Below are 17,597 nucleotides of genomic sequence, written 5' to 3'. Positions count from 1 at the left end.
CACGTTCTGTGCTTGCTGCTAAGGTTATCATAGAATCATGGAACAGCAGGTCAGAAGGGACCTCAAGGATCATCTGACAAAGCATGACCTAGACTATATGTCCCAGCATGCCATCCAGCCAAACCTTATGGCTGTCCAATATTGGGCAGTTCACTACTTCCCTGAGATTATTCCAATGGCTGATTGTTCTCATTGTGAAAACTTTTCCTCTAGTGTCCAACCAGGACCTGCCCAGAAGTATCTTGTACACATTACCCCTGGTCTTTCCATGCGACTCCTTGTAAAAAGGGTGTCCCCATCTTTTTTGTAGCCGTCCTTTCAATACTGGAACATAGTGATAAGGTCTCCCCTAAGCCTTCTTTTCTCTGGGCTGAACAAGCCCAGCTCTCTCAGCCTTTCCTCACGTGGCAGGCTTCACAGACCTTGGAAGATCTCTGTGGCCCTTCTCTGGACCCTCTCCAGCCTGTCCACATCATTTTTGTACAGTGGGGACCAAAACTAAACACAATATTCCAAGGGTGGCCTGACAAGGTCACAGTTGAATGGGATAATGGCTTCTTCATCTCTGCTGGTGATTCTCCTGTTGATGTACCCCAGCATGCTTTCTTTGCCACACCAGCATGCTGTTCACTCCTACTGAGTTGTCTACCAGCACCCCCAGGTCTCTTTCCAAGCTCCTCCCCTTCTTGGGCAGACCCCAGCCTGTACTGCACTCTTAGATTGTACTTACCCAGGTTACAACCATGTACCTTTCAAAACAGGGCGAGCGCAGAGCCAGATACTGGAATACAGGATCAATGTATTTCAGTGGGATTTTTACTGTAGCAATGTGGCTCCTGTACCTGCAGTCGTCTCAAATGTTAGAAGCTGCTTTTTGTCACTTGGCAGGTAAATCCTCAGCTGACAAACACTGCTCCAAAACAAGCCACAACAAAATAACCCCCCCCTTGCCACTGAACTGCTCTGTTCCTCTCTAGACCCGATAATTCAGGCACCACTTCACTTTGGTTGGGAACACTTCATGCAAGTGAATACTAATACAGACTATGGCATAATAAGAGGCATGAAAAAGTCTAAGACACAAGTGCTAAAACATTCTAGCAACTTCTTTATTTTTCTTTGTATCAGCAAATGGGGATAACCCAGGCTGCAAGTCAAGTACCCTGGCACATGAACATCACATATTACATGGCTGAAGACTGAGCAAAACTGACATTACCAACAAAGTGAAGGCTGCACAAAGGTCTCTAATTCCACTTCCAAAACTCTTCTCTCCTTCAATCTCCCCAAGTAATCTCTTAAGCACCATCCATTTGAGCTTAACTGTGGCCAATATATAAAGCAACAGCCACTGACTTCAAAGATTCATTCTTCTGGATTGTTCCTTGCACGTGAAGTGCAAACATTCCTTCTCTATGATCCCCTCCTGCCTCAACAAACCTCAAACTAATCCTGAGTCAGTTCTACCAGCTTTCATTACTCTTGCTCATAGATCTCACACACATTTGTAACTTGTATGTGTAAAACTCCAATCAACATTAGTCAGGCACAGTATAACTATTTACCACCAACACAATAATAGAACTCAGGGAGGTCATATATGCAAACTGTAGACTGAGGGCAAAAGGAAAAACAAAAACCTATAAAACCCCAAGGCATAACCTGAAGACTATGCCAGTACCTATTAAAATATTAGAAGTTCTCCTGAATTCCTACCTGAAATCTAAGGACAATTTCTCTGAGCATCAAGTAATAGGATAAGAAGGTGTCCTGGGTTCAGCAGTAGCAGTCATTTTTCTCCTTCTTAGTAGCTGGTGCAGTGCTGTGGTTTTGACTTTCAGCCTGGGAACAGTGCTGATAACACTGATGGGTTTAGTTGTTGCTAAGTAATGTTTACCCTGACCAAGGACTTTGTGAGCCTCATGCTGTGCCAGGGAGGAGGGGAAGCCAGGAGGAAGCAGAGACAGGACACCTGACCCAAACTGACCAAAGAGGTATTCCATACACAGCACGTCATGCCCGGGGGAGTAACTGGAAGTTACCCAGAAGGACACGGGGTCTTCTGGGTCAGACTCGTTTTCGACGGGTGGTATCGTATTCTCTTCCCTTGTTATTTTCTCTTTATTATCATTGGTAGTAGCAGCAGTGGTTTCTGTTATACCTTAGTTACTGGACTGTTCTTATCTCAGCCCATGGGAGTTACATTCTTTCGATTCTCTTCCCCATCCCTCTGGGAGCAAGGAGGGGGGGGGAGGTAAAGGAAAGAAAGAGGGAGGAAAAGGGGCGGAGTGAGTGAACGAGCTGTCTGGCTGGGTTTAAACCACAACAGAAGGTTAAGAAGCTATTCTGGGCACTCTTTCTTCTAGGGTGACTGAATTTACTGGTCAGCATTTGGGCAAAGTGATAACCATGCTCATGCAGTTTTCATTTCCTCGCAGATCAGTAACAGCGTGGCTGTGGGTCTGATGTGGTTTGCAGGTGATTTCTCGCTTTTATATTTTTTTTTTGTTTAATCCCAGGTTACAATTTGAGTTAGTTTTGAGATGGAATCCATGTGATCCGCGGTGCTAGCACAACTGAGAGGAGATGAACAATGCAGACCTTTCCTTAACTTTGCATTTCATAGAATCCCAGACTGGTCTGAGTTGGAAAGGACCTTAAAATTCATCCAGTTCCAACCCCCTGCCACAGGCAGGGACACCTTCCACTAGACCAGGTTGCTCCAAGCCTCGTCCAAACATGGCCTTGGAGAAAGGAACATGGAACTGCACTCTGATGAAACTCATTTTACTTGCCTATTCATGCTGAAAGCACAAAGATAAGCCATAAACCTACAATTAAGGAACATGCCTCCAGAGTGCACTTCTCACTGAAATTATCTCATGGCATCAGTATTGGGGCTATATGAGGTAAATAAGCCAGTCAGTTTACTCAAGGGGACCCTGTTTTCTTTATCCTATGACACCACCCACCAATGTTTTTCAGAGGTAGGTGCTACACACAGAGCTGTTACAGGATGGCAGCTACACGAGGGTTCTGCCAAGAAGCACTGAAGGGTTTAACTTGGGAGTCAGAAAGCAAGAAAACAGATTGCAGTATTTCACTTGGATTATGCCTTCTTTCAGAGTGCATTATTTAAACACCGGAGCGTCAGCATGAGGTAAGATATGCCCTTCACCCTGGCTTAACCACCTAGATTTAGACAACAAACAAGGTTCAAAGTCACAGAGTTTTGGTCTTAAGAATTAAAACCCCAATTATTCTACTTTTTCTTATAGCTACAACCAGCATGTATTTCACACACACTTACCAAGTGCCGTGAAACACCCATCTTCCTTCTCTTCTCCTGAAGGCTGACATAGTACATTAGAGACTAACGCTTTGGACCTGCTTTCAAAGGTAAAAGTGAGAATTTGCAGCCTTCCTACCCTAACTACCGAGTAGCCATGATACACTGGAAAAATCTGAAAATGCAAACAATTGTGTAGCTGACTTTATTTGTACACAGGAATGGTGGCATCCAGTGACCACACATGCCTGTTTTTACTCGCAGTTTATAACCACATCTATTTCAAAACAGTGATGTGGCTGCCACCAAAGTAAAGGAACCGTAAGCCTAGAAGCAGAGCAGATAACTCCAGGGGGGTAAAAGCAGTTGAAGACTCAACTTCAGTGTCTGTTATTTTCTATTAGTACTACAAAAGTTGGGCAAAATACCTCCTTGCCTATTCCCTGACTCTTCATGACTGAGTTTAAGAACTGTCCCAAGACAGTTCCTGTACCTACTTGTCAAAGCTTACGAATTGTTCTCTAATGCTGGCTGCTTTTCAACATAACACAGTCTGGTGTAGGCAGAAACTGCCAGCTGGGTCAGCTATGATGACAACATAAGGGCAGAAGTCAAGCCTCCCTATATAATCCACATTTAAGCAACCTTCCCAGGACTTGTTCCGAGACAACTGGTTTGCATTGTCTACCTTTGATCAGTGAAAAGCCTTGGTTGTTAGGTGATGTGCACTAAGCCTTTCCCTTTCATCAAGAAAGACATTTCCTGTCATAGTTTTTCCCTCTCTGAAGAGAGAGCATAGTAGAGAAAAAGAGCTTACAAATCCTTGCTGGTTCTTGTTTACTTTATGCCCTTCATAAAATAATATAACTGGCAATAACTCTGTTGGAAGATGGAAATTGCCAGATAAGGTTGGGATCATGGGGCTATCCTGAATACCTTACCATTAAAACAAAAAGCAGAGCCTTTGGAGATCCACTATTTTCTTACTTTCCAGACTCAGTGGAAATTTCTGAATCACGATAGATCCGCAACAGCAAACCAGGCAAGATAATGCACAATAATGGTTCAAACTGTATGCCTGCCTCAGGACGACCAATATGAGCTACTTTCCTAATGGCCACCCAACACAGGAAGATGAGAGCAGTGGCTATAGCTGCAAGTGGAATGACTTAAGAGTGACTAACCAGATGTACTGGACTAGAGCAAAACCATGGAGCTTCCCATTTCCACTGCACACATCTATCACACTGAGAATCTAGCTACTGGTGCTTAGCCCTACCACAAGCAGACAAAACTGTTAGTTCTATTAACACAACCCACTCAAAAACCAGAGACTGCTCATAACTACAACTAAGAAAATTCCCAGCATGTTGCAAGCCCTAACAGCAGTAACTGATAATCATTATCTAATGACTACTGCCCTTCCTGCAATGAGCTCGGCAGGCCTCAGGCAAGGACTACAGAGATACCAACATCACAAAACTCCTCATAATCGGCATTAATTGCTCCTTTGTCGACAGCGCAGCAGTTCTGCCAAGGACTGACTGGAGCATAGTGACTAAATTCATTCCTACTGCTAGCCCTTCAGCACGTCACTAGACTGGTGCAAATCATTCACACAGGCTCTGGCAATTTAAAACTGGGCTCAAGGCTCTGCTGATTGAACTTCTTGTTCTGTTTCTTTATTTCTTTCAATGACGAAACCAAATCATTCAACTACAGATACAAATAACAGGGTGCACAACAGATGGTCCTTGTGAGAGGACTCATCTGAGTACTCCCGCAAGAAAGGGTAGCTAGCTATCTCTTCCTAACAGGGATATGAACCTGGAGAAACACCAACTATTCAAGCAAAGGCCAAACTTGCAAATCAGACAGTTGCTCTCTTTTCAATCCTACCCATTCTATGATTCTCCCTAATGTCTTTGTTGCAGTTTAATATACTACTGTCAAAATGCATGCACAGCAGCTTGTACATGCAGCTCCACATGTATCTCCTGCACGTTTATTTTAAACCTCAGTCTAAGTCTATTGGAGTAAATTTCCATCGTGAGTCTGCATGGACTTTTGGCTGCATGCCCTTACAGCTGAGGCTAAATAAGACTAGAAATCAATTACAGCATGCAGAAGGGCTAGCACAGCCTCCAAAACAGTCAGCATATCTGTGATCTCTCTGTGTTTCCATATATGCTTGCTTTGAGTCCTCTGAATCCTCTGAATCCCAAGCTACCTTAAAGGGGGAGGGGGAGGGAGAGTTACATAATCAGAGATGCAATTACTTCATAAAAACTATATTTACTTTACTTTTTTATGATCTGATGTAGGAACAAATCTCTCCGGTGCTTCTTTGCCTCTTTTGGGCATGGATATGAATTGATCAGACTATTATACACTCAAAAGCATCCACAAAAGAAAACCTGACAGCTATGAAATATCACAAAGGAAGAGCTAAACCAGAAATAGAGGTAGAAGAAAAATGGGGACTAGGTTCTCATTTCAAGCTTTACACAGCTGAATAATTTTACTCAGCAGCCACTGATTTAAGAACTTAGGTCATGCTATAAAACATCAGGGAATACTTCCAACAAATGAGCTAGAGGAGTTATTGGGTATGTCCATGCCTACCCTCCCTTGAAGCACGACTGAAAAAGGTCCTCAGAATAATTAGGCTGAAAAAAGACACACAGCAAGACCATCTCCCCCTGCTTCAACAACCCAACATTTACACTGATGTATCATGCTAAACGCAAGGCAGTCCCTGAAATTAAGGAAAAGTAGAAAAAAATCAAACCAGAAATGCATGCCTTCCTAATACAGCCTGATCTCCCTCCCAGTGGCAAGCTGACAGGCAAACCAGGCATCTTACTCAAGACAATACCAAAACTACACAACGCAGCAGAGTTGGTTTGCCCTATAATCTTGCTTGCTTTCTCTAAGGATTACCAGGAAAACCACAAATCACAGAAATACAGCATGGAAAAGACTTGCGACTATTCCCACCAAGAGAATCTTCCATATGCAACTCAGCCCATTATTTGGTTGTCCTTCTTTACCCTCTGGTTCATTCCACCAGTTATAATTACATGTTCTGGACTACTGAGAAGCGTATTACAGCTACAAAAGTCATTGCCCTGCCATCAGGTATCTCATACAGCCTCAGACAAAAACTCGGTAAGGAAAAGTCTTTTGAAAGAACTGGGTTATCCAACAGGCAGGTCTGACAAAGTTCCATAAGCTTAGAACAAGGAAAGAAGCAGGGAGCAACTAGTTTATAGAAGCAACCCAAATGCCATGCCTGCCAACTGTCATATTAATATACATTACATGCTCTCTTTGAGCTCTCTTAAAGTAGAAATCATTAGTCAAACATGATTGATATGTAGTCAGTACTCAGAACAATGTTTATATATATATATATACACATATAAAGACATATGTGTGTGCATGTACGTGCATATATACAGACATGCACACACCCACCTCAAATAGGGCATACCTATATAAAGGCAATACAAATTCAAAGATGTTCATAGAAGATGAAGCCACCCATCCACAGAAAACAAAGGTGAACAAATCAGTCAAAGCCATGTTTGATACAAGACTTCCATGCTGAGGCTGGATTGCTTTTGGTAAAATCAGGAAGGAAGTTTAAGTGAGCAGGAGACACAAAAGGCGAATTCATTGCAGGGAAAATGAGGAGCTCAGATGCTTCAACCAGTTCCACAGATAGCCCCAAGGAAAAGCTATCAGAGAGCTCCAATCTCTATAAACTAGCTACAACTGACACAGCTAAGGAACAGTCTTACTAACAAGTGCTATTTCAAATTCTTTTTCTATCTGATGCTATTTTCTGTTGTGTCAAGTTTTCTAATAATGAATTAAACCCACTGTTTTGTTAGAATAAAGCTAGTTTTAAGGTTGCTCAGTGCCTAAAAATATGCCTAGCAATTAAAATAAAGTAGCTGTTAGGCACATAGCATTCAAAGAGTGCCAGTCTGACTGGATTTGGAGAAATCCTTGGAAGTACCTCCAAAATCGAGACAGATTTAAGCTTCTCAGGCATTGGCTAAGAAAGAGCCAAAGAAAGACATGCCTCTGGGCTTAGAGACACTGGTGTCGAGCACTGGGGAATAAGGGGGAAGTCCAAGGAACACTCCAGCTGGAACAAACAGGTGGAGACATCACAGCAGCATGAAAAACTTTATGCAAGAGAATGCTTCATCTACATTGGTATCAAAATTAAGTTCATCGATGAACTATTTCATTAAAGGGATCGGCAGTATAAGTTACCTCTCATTACTGTTAGACTTGAGAAACAGAGACTAAATAGCAGTGGACTCTTAAGTTCTCCATGAAAACAGGCAACAGTTGCAAGCCCCATTCATCACTATGCGACCACACATTATTTGGATTTTTACACTACTCTTCCCATTGGACTTAGCTTCAAAAATCAGTTTATATAAAGCTCTGGGTACCCAGCATCCTTCCTGGTTCCCTTACACTTTTCTCCCGTTTCACCCATTGCCCTGAGAGCCAGCTTCATTATGAAGTGTCATGGAAATTCTTGCAAGCCTATTACTTATCATGTGTATTGAACTGCAAAGAGACCTTGCAACCGGAACTCCAACATTACAGTGCTGATGCATGCACCTTTGCCCTAGGGACTTGTTCACATTTGTCCTCTTTTGCAAGAAGGCAGCAGTGGAAATCTCAAAGGCACAGAGCAGAGGCATGATGAGAGAAGAGGTGAAAGTAATGTGAAAGAAAACTTTCCACTGGAGTATTAACATTTGCTGCTCATGGATAAGAGACTGCAGTTTTAAAATCAAAACTCAGTGTTGTCAAGAATCAGCCACGTGGAGCTGAAACAGCAAAGTAGAAAATCCAGTCTCAAGCTCAACATCAAGTTAAGATTCCCGAAAGAGTTTTACTCAAGTTACTGTTACACAAAGGATCCCAATGCAGTGTCCTGAGAAGTTTTAACACTTCCACTGTCTGCAGGAGGTTTCTGAAAGCCATTAGATAAGGCAGTTGTCTTCTGCTTGTTTCATTAAATTCTACTTCATCCTAGCCAAATTACAAGCTGAACCCAAACCCTCCTTGACTCTATTTCACTTCTTGTACTCATGCTGTGGAGGAATTTGTGGTTACATGCTAAATGAGTGCAATATAGTTCACAAAAAAGACACTTAACTACCAAAAAACCTGCAAGAGCCATATCACACTGTGAATGCCTGCTATCACCAGGCAAGGGCTGACCCAAACAAAGCAAGCATAAAAACATTAAATCTCATTTCTCCTTAATTCCTGCTACGTGGTTTTGCAAGTTTTCCATAGGCATAGGCAAAGCAAGCGAAGTGCAGGGCCAGGTCCCCACACGCACCTCTCCAAGAGGTAACAGAAGAGCTCTTCTGATTATCCCTCTTGTGCACTGCACAAGACTTTAGCAACCTGCCACCAACAACTTGTCTACCTCCAAAGACCGTGAAGTGGGATGCTGCTCCCATTCTGTTAGCGGTAACAGCAGTTAATAGCCCTTTAGTAGCTATTAGCTCTTGTATACAGCTCTTTCCAGCATCGTGCACATGTTCATCAGCATCTGAAGAGAATGAAGCATGTAATCTGCTTTAAAAAGTGAGAAATTATGAAATTTATAGAAATTACAGAATTTCTGTAAATGTTTATAACTACATATAAAATACCAGAGGCAGTTCACAAGCTCATCTAGCCCATCCTAGAAAACACATCTGCACATGTGAAAAGGTAGCTCCTGAACGTGCAAATGAAGCATAGCTGTGCTCCAATAAGTTAAAAAGGAGACAGTGTGTATGCAAATCTGTTGCACTGTTGTTGTATTGTACTAATAACACTACTCCTCATGGACCACACGCTTCCATACTGAAAAAAATGTGTTCCAACATATCCGCTGGGCATCACTGTGGCATTTTCTCCATGTTATCATGTTTCCTATCTTTACACCGCTGTCTCTAGAAATACAAACAGTTCAGTTATACCCCAGAAGGTTACCAGGAGCATTGCCTTGTTTTCCAGTCTTACCTTCTCTCCACTAGAGTAGAAGAAGTAACGCAATCGGACAATGTTACAATGATCCAACTTTCTCATAATCTGGAGCTCTCTGTTCTGAAACAAGAGAAAAGCAAACAATTAAACTCTTTCCTCGTAGAGTACTGCAATGAACACACCCTAATGTACAGCTACAGGAGCTGACAAACCAAAGAACAACTGAAGCTGTAAGATGTCAGCCACAATGGTTGGAAGCCTATCCCCTTTGAATACTGTAAAAATTAAGTAGGCAACTCAGTTTCCACTTTTGTTCAACCAAGGTTTAACCAGGTTCAGGCAGGCAGAAGTGTTGTTTTCTCATTTTATATCAACCTGAAAAAGCTATGAAAATAAAATCAGTTTATTCTATGCATGATAAACTGGGGACTTTACTGCAATATCCATTGTAACAGAGCCCTGAACAAATGAGGGATCTTACAGCCCAGCACATAAAAATGAGTGAAATATTGAACTGCAGGTATGAATGAAAACAAGCAAGTGAACTCTGCACAGTTCTGTTCCACAGCTGTTGCTGCAATACTCGTTTCTCCTATGGTCACAGTTACACATCACTGTCTTTCCTTCCTCAATTACTATATGGTCTGCAGCTTCAAAACTAGATGGTATTCCAATTTTTACTTGGATTACAGGGTTGGTAATCGTGCATCCTAACAACCTAGTCTAACACACTGGTCCTACTAGCATCATGAACTCTGGCCAACTTCAGGGATATCTGTGAAGAAAATTCTTCATCGACCACACATTTTCATACTTAAATGCACACAGCTAATGTCTACTTTAGGCAGTGCTGCTGCCAGATAAGGATTTCGTATTCTAGGTATCAGAGGGTCACATACTGTGCCTATCATGATTCAAAGCTTAAGGAACTCCACAAGAAACACTGAGAGCTTCTAATGTGGACATGGCTACAAATGCTGCTTTTAATTCCTCTAAGCCATGTAGCCTTAAACAAACAAAAAAAGAGAGGTGTTAGAGAGGATTCAGTATCATTAATCCTATCATCCCTACTACCCACTGACCGAAAACATACTTCAGTATATTAGCCAGCTCTTTACAAACATGAGTGACATCTCACACAGATATCAGTTAGCAATTATCCAGCTACTAATAAGGAGAAAGCAAGTCCTTCGCTGAGCCTGCCCAGCTTCTGAAAAGATTAAAGCCTAAATCTGTTAAGTACACATCAAGACAGGCCTATTCTATCCCAAGGACAAAGGAGTAAGAGAAAGCAGGAGGGGAACCTTTGAGACTTGCATGTATCTCCTGAAATCCTATGGAGTGAATTTGTGAAAGAGGAATACAGGCTTCATGACATAACCCTGTCAACATACCTCACATCTCACAGAGAAAAGCATTCTCCTGGTAGGAACAGGAGCTCAAATATTCTCCACTTATTCATTCTTTATTGAATACTACCAAAAAGAAACACATTTTCAGAGTCATGGCTGGGATGCCTGTGACACATGGCACAGTTCAGATTTCAGACCAACAGAAAGACCTCATCCTCTTGTCCTGCCTGAACCACACACCACTGCTGGTGCCTCCCTGGATCTTAAACCTGCAGCAACTAACAAGCCAAAGTAAGGATGGCTCTAGATCCCACCAATCAATGAAACACCAATTATGACAAAAGATTATTTCTCCAGTTGGCTTTTACTACATCATGTAACAGTGTTACTACAAGAGTGAACTTTTCACTGCATGTTCCAGCACCTCAATCAAATTCCACTAGGAATTCACAGCACAAAATTGGCAAGAAATTTCCTCTTCCCTTTCTCCCACTAGCTGCGAGATGGAAATAATACCTTTTCTCTCATGGAATTACTGGACAAAACATGAATATATTAAGCATTAATGTGCAAATATTATTTTGGCATTATCTCTACTAGCTCCTTAAAATACCCATATATAATCTAAGTCAGGTTATCGCTTCATGTTCTCTAGATAGTATGTATATGCTGATTGGATACACTCAGCAGAAGTTATTCTAACTCTAGACTGAAGTTATATTTATACTCTGGTATCTCATCCCAGCACAAGCACAGTCTGTGCCCACTTTGATGCCTTCCACTCTGATCCATCTCCTTCAGCTCTCATCCTGACCATCTGCTGCAGCTGCACAAACACAGCTTCAAGAGGTGCTAATATCAGGAATAACTCATAAACCAGTTACACAGTAACCTATATCTCACATCCAGTGACTAGGCAGAAGGAAACAAATTTGAACTGTCATCTTAGTCAATTAGTCACCTCAGCTATCTTAAAACCAAGCTGACTTCTAATCACAGCTCCCTGGTGGAGCTTAAACTGGAAATACTCGAATAGGTGCAAATACTTGAATTTATTGTGGCGAGGGAACAGACTGATGCTTTGAAGAATTCATCTTTCCCTCAGATGACTATATTAAGTAGTGTCACTTTACCATGTATTCCCCTGTATACATCTTAAATAACAGCCTTTTTATATTATACTGTGGGATACTAATTGCCCAGGGCAGGAAATGCCGGATTATAAGCAGGGAACCTTTAGTGAAGCAGACAGTGCCAGATGTCCTACACTGAGTACAAGAGAGAAAATGCATGTCTAAATATAATGCAAACTAAAACAATTCCAAAACATGCTGATGAGAAAGGCTGACACTGCATGATCAAAATACAGGGTGGATAAAGACATAAAGCTACTGCATATCCTTATCACTTTTCCAAGAGATATGGCTGTAAAGTCAAAGACTCAAAGGGAAAGTTACTCTTCTTTCCTTTCTCCCACCTATTCACATACAACAAAGGATTTAGTTTTCTTACTGAATGAGTTACTGGCCCTGGTAAGCACTGAAGCAATATCCTTCAGCACCAGCCTCACTGCAAAAGAGGACCCAGCAGACTTCTGTTCAGACCAAACCACGGAGCTCCTGCAGCACGTGTTTCTTTGAAGAGCCGCAAACCAACGGGACTATGAACAGATTACTCAGCAAATTTCTCTTGCAGTTTAATTTCTTTATCTAAAATAGGCTTCTTTATCCAGGAGGCAAGGGGCTGCTGACACACAATTCCAGGAGAGTGCTTTACAACCAGTGTATGAGCCCTTCACTAACTACAGAAGCAAACCCAGTGTGGCAAAATCCTCATGGTTCATCACTTCTGATGACAACTTTCCTAGCTCAGACTGCCTGCACCTGCTCATTATATGGAATAAATTTGGTTGCTCATCAAGGTTAAAGATTTGGTTAAAGACTGCCAAGACCAAATCAGATTTCTAACTTCAAAGCATAGCCAATAAAGCTCATCCATGAAGACTCATACCTTCTCTCCGAAGTTACCATCCCAGTTCCTCATTACTGTGCTAATGCTTCAGTTGATACAGAACCACTAACGAAAGATCATTGCTGCCTCACTACCATAATCTGCTATTCCAGACTAGGATAACCATCACACACACACACTCCCCTCCCTTCCCACCCAGAGATTTCTAGAGCTATGCCAGTTTGCATATTTATCACCCCATACCTGGATCTTTGACTTTCCCCCATCCTTTCTTTTTCTCTGGCCCTTTTTACAACAGGGGATAAAATGACTGGATCATCACAGAGGATGCTTTATGGACTTGCAACTTCCTGAACTGGACCAGAGCGAACAAGGGTTTTGTACAGCTCAGCATGACATTATCAATACATACTCAGTGAAGTGCAGAAATATCACTTGGATCCAGTTCAGAAGAGAATTCCTCAAAGTTTCCTTAGCTAAAGGGCATGCTGGGGTTTGCCTTTCTCTTCATTTTTAATTTCTTTTCTTCTGAAAGGCCTGTTTAAAGTCTAGAAAAGCTTGGACTCCAAGCACAGGGCATCAGGCACATGCTGATGAAGGTCTTTCAATGTGATCCTAGCCAGCTATGCTCAATGCTTTGCAGAGACATCTGCTTGCACAACACTTGAGCCATACCTCCTAGACTCAGCTTTGTAAAGTGTACAGAGACAGAACACTCCAGACCACAGAGGAAGACATCATGCTCACCATCAGCTGCCTCTGGTACTGAAATAGCACCTGACAGGTTACCAAGGGGTAGTGATATCACCATGATCGGCACATTTTCACTAACATCTTTACCAAAGCTCCACTCCTGGTACATGTCTGGTTTATCCTAAAGCTTGGTGGGACAGACTGTAAAATAAAAGCTGTACCATGTGTTCTGTAAAACTTCCTGAAGCTGCCACAGGTGGATTTCCAACACCATCAGTTGAAGGCTACTTTTAACACTGTCTTGCTGTTAGCAAAAGTATTACAGAAATTATTCTATGACTCACAGAACTAGTTGCCTTTCACAGATACAGGATAATTGAAGCATTTTACAGAATAAAGGCTAAATCCTACATTCTTCTGCGTTTGTCCCAAGCTATCACTGAAATAATCAGTGCTTGGAGGAAAAAGAAGTGCAAGAGGGGCTTAATTACACAAGTCTGGGCTGGGAATCTGCCCATGCCAGTCATTAATAGCTAGCCACCTATGACATGTCCATTTTGTAGGCAAGCGATTTCAAGCAGAGATAAATGTCAACAGGGATCGCAGTTTGCCTCATTTACATTTGAGGCACGGATAACGACAAAGCTTCAGTCTCCCTCCCTTGCCAGCCATGGCATATTTCCAACACCAGCAGATCTAAGTTGGGAAGATCTCCATTTTTAACATACCTGTTACTCTCAAACTTACACAACTGGGAGCTTTAATCAAGCAAGAGAGGATAATGCCAACAAACAAATACTACTTATTAAATATCTGTAGCTAGGACATAGCAAGGGCTCTAATGCCACAACAATCACTGCTCAGTTAGTGCTGGTCCATTGACAATTGTTAAATACTTGCAGGCCAGCAGGCCTAAAACACAGGTCAGAGGTTCAGAAGGACCATGTCCTGCTTCAACCTCTACCAATGTGTAACACATGCACAGAAGCAGCTTTGAGGGTCTGCATTTGAAAAATTACTTTAGCTTCTATCATCCAAAAAGTCCTAGAGACACAGGTACAATAGTAATGAATAGAGTGTTAATATTCAGGGCTTCCCTAGGGGAAAATAAAGAAGTCTCTGATAGCCATCAGCAGTTTACAGTACAAACATAAAATTGCTGATTTAAATACTCGCACCCCCCAGCCCTTCCATGCACCTCTTCCTGCCTGCCACTGAGGAATCTTAACCCTGATACAAAGGAAACCCCAAATTCTGAGTGCTGATACAACATGAGAATAATCAGCCAGGAGGGTGTGCAGAAGCAGCTGATGGGGGCGAGTCCAAAATACAGAATACTTGTATATACATTTCATTGCAACCTGGTGAACTGCAGCTGTGGCATGCTCTGGTTTACTACTTAACTAAAAGCCATGCAAAAACTCCAAACCCAGCTTCATTTTGCCACTAAGTTCCACAGCGCTGCCAAACTCTCCACTATTCACCCTCATGTAAAAATCTGATCGTTTAAGATCCTGCAGCAACAACTGATGGCGACTGCACTGCAAAGTGTTTCTGAGACATTGGCCTGCAAACACCCAGAAAGAGTCAGGCACAAAACGCGTGCGTCAGCTGTATTCCAGCCAAAATGTATTACCGAGCACAGCGACCTTCAGCCCTGGCACGGGTACAGATCAGGGCAAAAAGCGTCAGTGACGGCTGCGGCAGCAGGCAGGACCTGCCTGAAGAGGTCACTGGGCAGAGCAAGCTGGGCTAGAGCTGGGGCCAGGCCAGGGCAAGCCAAAGGCACAGGATTCAGGCAAGTGTGTAGGTGGGCCCATCAGCGCAGTCCCTGCCTGCAAACCCATGATTTATTACAGGATTACAGGTCAACAGAAATTCAAGAGCAAATGGGCAGCAAGAGGAAAAACGTGCTTGAAACTGAAGCTCTAGAATAAGGAGTGGAGCAGGAAGTCACGCAGCCACACCACAAATGGGGGCTAGACTTCATTAACTCCTGAAGAAGTAGACAGATTTGAACCCCAACCATGCAGTAACGAGTGAGCTGACAGACACGCTGGATGAAAGTCTTGAGATAAAAAACACACCCCTTGTTCCCACCCTGTCAATTCCTTTTGTTGTATTACTGCCCCCAATAAACTCAGGCATTCATTCCATCCCTTCACACAAAGGGAAGGCGCACTTTGAACTTCCTAACTCTTCCCATAGGCAGTCAGCAATGGCAAGTGCCATCTGTCATTTCCAGCCTGCTCTTCCCAATGGAGGACACAGTCCCTAAGCAGAAAACTTAAGCTTCAAACAGCTATTATACATAGTTTCCTGTAACTGGAGGCAGAAATGGGTTACTTGTGTTAAAAGAACATACAACAAGCCTCAATCTCTTGGGAGGACAGAAGAACTCCAACTCTTCTTTCATTTCCTCCACGTACCTCAGCAGTTAATCAAAAGGTGGAAGCCAAATCCTTCATTAAGATCCCGCTGCTCTGAATGGACGTGGGGCTTGAGAGCCTCTCAGAGACATAATACCATCTCTAAATTCCTGCCAGCTCAGGAAGCTCGAGACTAAACTTGGAACACAAACTGATTTCCAGCATTATGCCAGTTCTAGACCACAGCCTGAAATTCACTTTATGATTCTCAAGTGATTGTTTCAAGTATTGTGATCTGACGAACAGCTCAGTTCTACAGCATCTTCCGTGCTCTGCCAGCGGCAAGTCCAGATGCAGCAGGAATTACAGTGCGCCCAACGTAAGAGTTAGAAAACCAGAGCTAGGTCTGAAATGCAAAGATAGTTCAAGTCCATTATAACACTGAAATAAATGCAGGAAGGAGAATAACTGAAAGGCAAAGTATTTTCTAAAAGGCAGCCCTATGCCTTCACAGATAATAGCCATTTTTTTCCAGTGGCAGCACAGAGGATCTCTGTTGAGAAACTCTTGCAGCAAAATACCCATTTTCCTTTCAAAGAACCATCAGAGCTCGTGCTTGAGTTTTTAACTCTTTAGCTAGGAAGAAGAAAGCAAGTATGACTATGCTTACAACATCAGTCCTCAGGGAGTCTGCAACATCCATGGAAACTTACACCTGCAATCACAACCGGAACAGGTTGCAATTAATCTGTTAATCAAATAAGTTCCAATCTCCCACAGGCATAAGACATTTGCTGGGCTGCTAATCACTATGTTATTAAACATTAATGAAATGCTTTATTACTCTTGGCCTTCACTTCTTACATATGATGCAGCAGATGTTTCATGCAGACGAATTCCACAGGACTTGCAAAACAAAAATTATTCACCCTTACCCTCCAAAAAATAAGTAATTATTTAGGAAACAGGTAACTGCTGTCTCCAATGTTTAATGTTGCTTTGTCTCAGGACTGTTGCTCCATGACACAATGATGTCTGATGCTAGAAGTCTCCAGGGGCTTTAATTTCAGTCCAAACAAAAATGTCTGACTCCCCAAGACCTTAGAGGAAATATCCAAATTAAAAGGACATGAGAGAGGGCTGAGGAACATGGGGGGTTTAGTCTGGAGAAGAGAAGGCTCAGGGGACACCTTACTGCTCTCTACAACTGCCTGACAGGAGGATGCAGTGAGGTGGGGTTGGCCTCTTCTTCAAATAATAATTGACAGAACAAGAGGAAACAGCCTCAAGCTGCACCAGGGGAGGTTCAGACTGGATATCAGGAGCAATTTCTTCCCCAAAGGGTGCTCAGGCATTGGAACAGGCTGCCCAGGGCAGTGCTGGAGTCACCATCCCTGCAAGTGTTCACACACCATGGAGATGAGGCCCTCAGTGACATGGGTTAGTGGTGGCCTTGGCACTGCTGCAGTAAAGGTTGGACTTGATGAGCTTAAAGGTCTTTTCCAGCTTGGCTGATTCTATGGTTTTATGAACTGGTGAAGACTGAGCAGGGAACAAAGGGGGAGTGAAACTGGAAAGTGGAATTAACTGCCTGCAGATGATTATTTGCCAAGCAGATTTCAATCTTCCAGAAGTACAAGTCTTAATGATGACCAAGCTTTTAAAAGGTTAAACATTCCTTCCGGAATTCAGAGGGAGACTGGGCAGCTCCTCCTCTGGGGGTGGAGGAATGGGGAAGGAAATTGGCTCAGCTCCAGCAGTTAAGTTACTTGCACTCCTTACCTTATGCACAGGCACAATAAGCCCTTCTCCCCAAATTCCTGGCAGGTTCCCTGCCCCCAGGTTCAGTAAGTTTTTCATGAGCAAACATCAGCATTTACTAGTTACTGTGATAATTTAAGA

General features: G+C 42.7%; 1 protein-coding gene across 2 annotated transcripts in view; it reads right to left on the bottom strand.

The window, feature by feature from the left end:
• The window catches only part of GSK3B (glycogen synthase kinase 3 beta), a 144,570-nt gene that overhangs the window by 54,384 nt on the left and 72,589 nt on the right, over positions 1 to 17,597 (bottom strand). For both annotated transcript variants that reach the window (XM_061365476.1, XM_061365477.1), the window contains exon 3: positions 9,347 to 9,430. In XM_061365476.1, coding sequence (XP_061221460.1) covers positions 9,347 to 9,430 — 84 coding nt within the window. The remainder of the gene's footprint in view (positions 1 to 9,346; positions 9,431 to 17,597) is intronic.

The sequence above is a fragment of the Neopsephotus bourkii genome, unplaced genomic scaffold, assembly GCF_033783945.1.
Source record: "Neopsephotus bourkii isolate Nb327-2 ecotype Australia unplaced genomic scaffold, CSIRO-AGI_Nbou_v1 NB_1287, whole genome shotgun sequence".
NCBI lineage: Eukaryota > Metazoa > Chordata > Aves > Psittaciformes > Psittacidae > Neopsephotus > Neopsephotus bourkii.
Note: the sequence above shows the minus strand (reverse complement) of the source record. Positions and strands in the feature narration are given on the sequence as shown.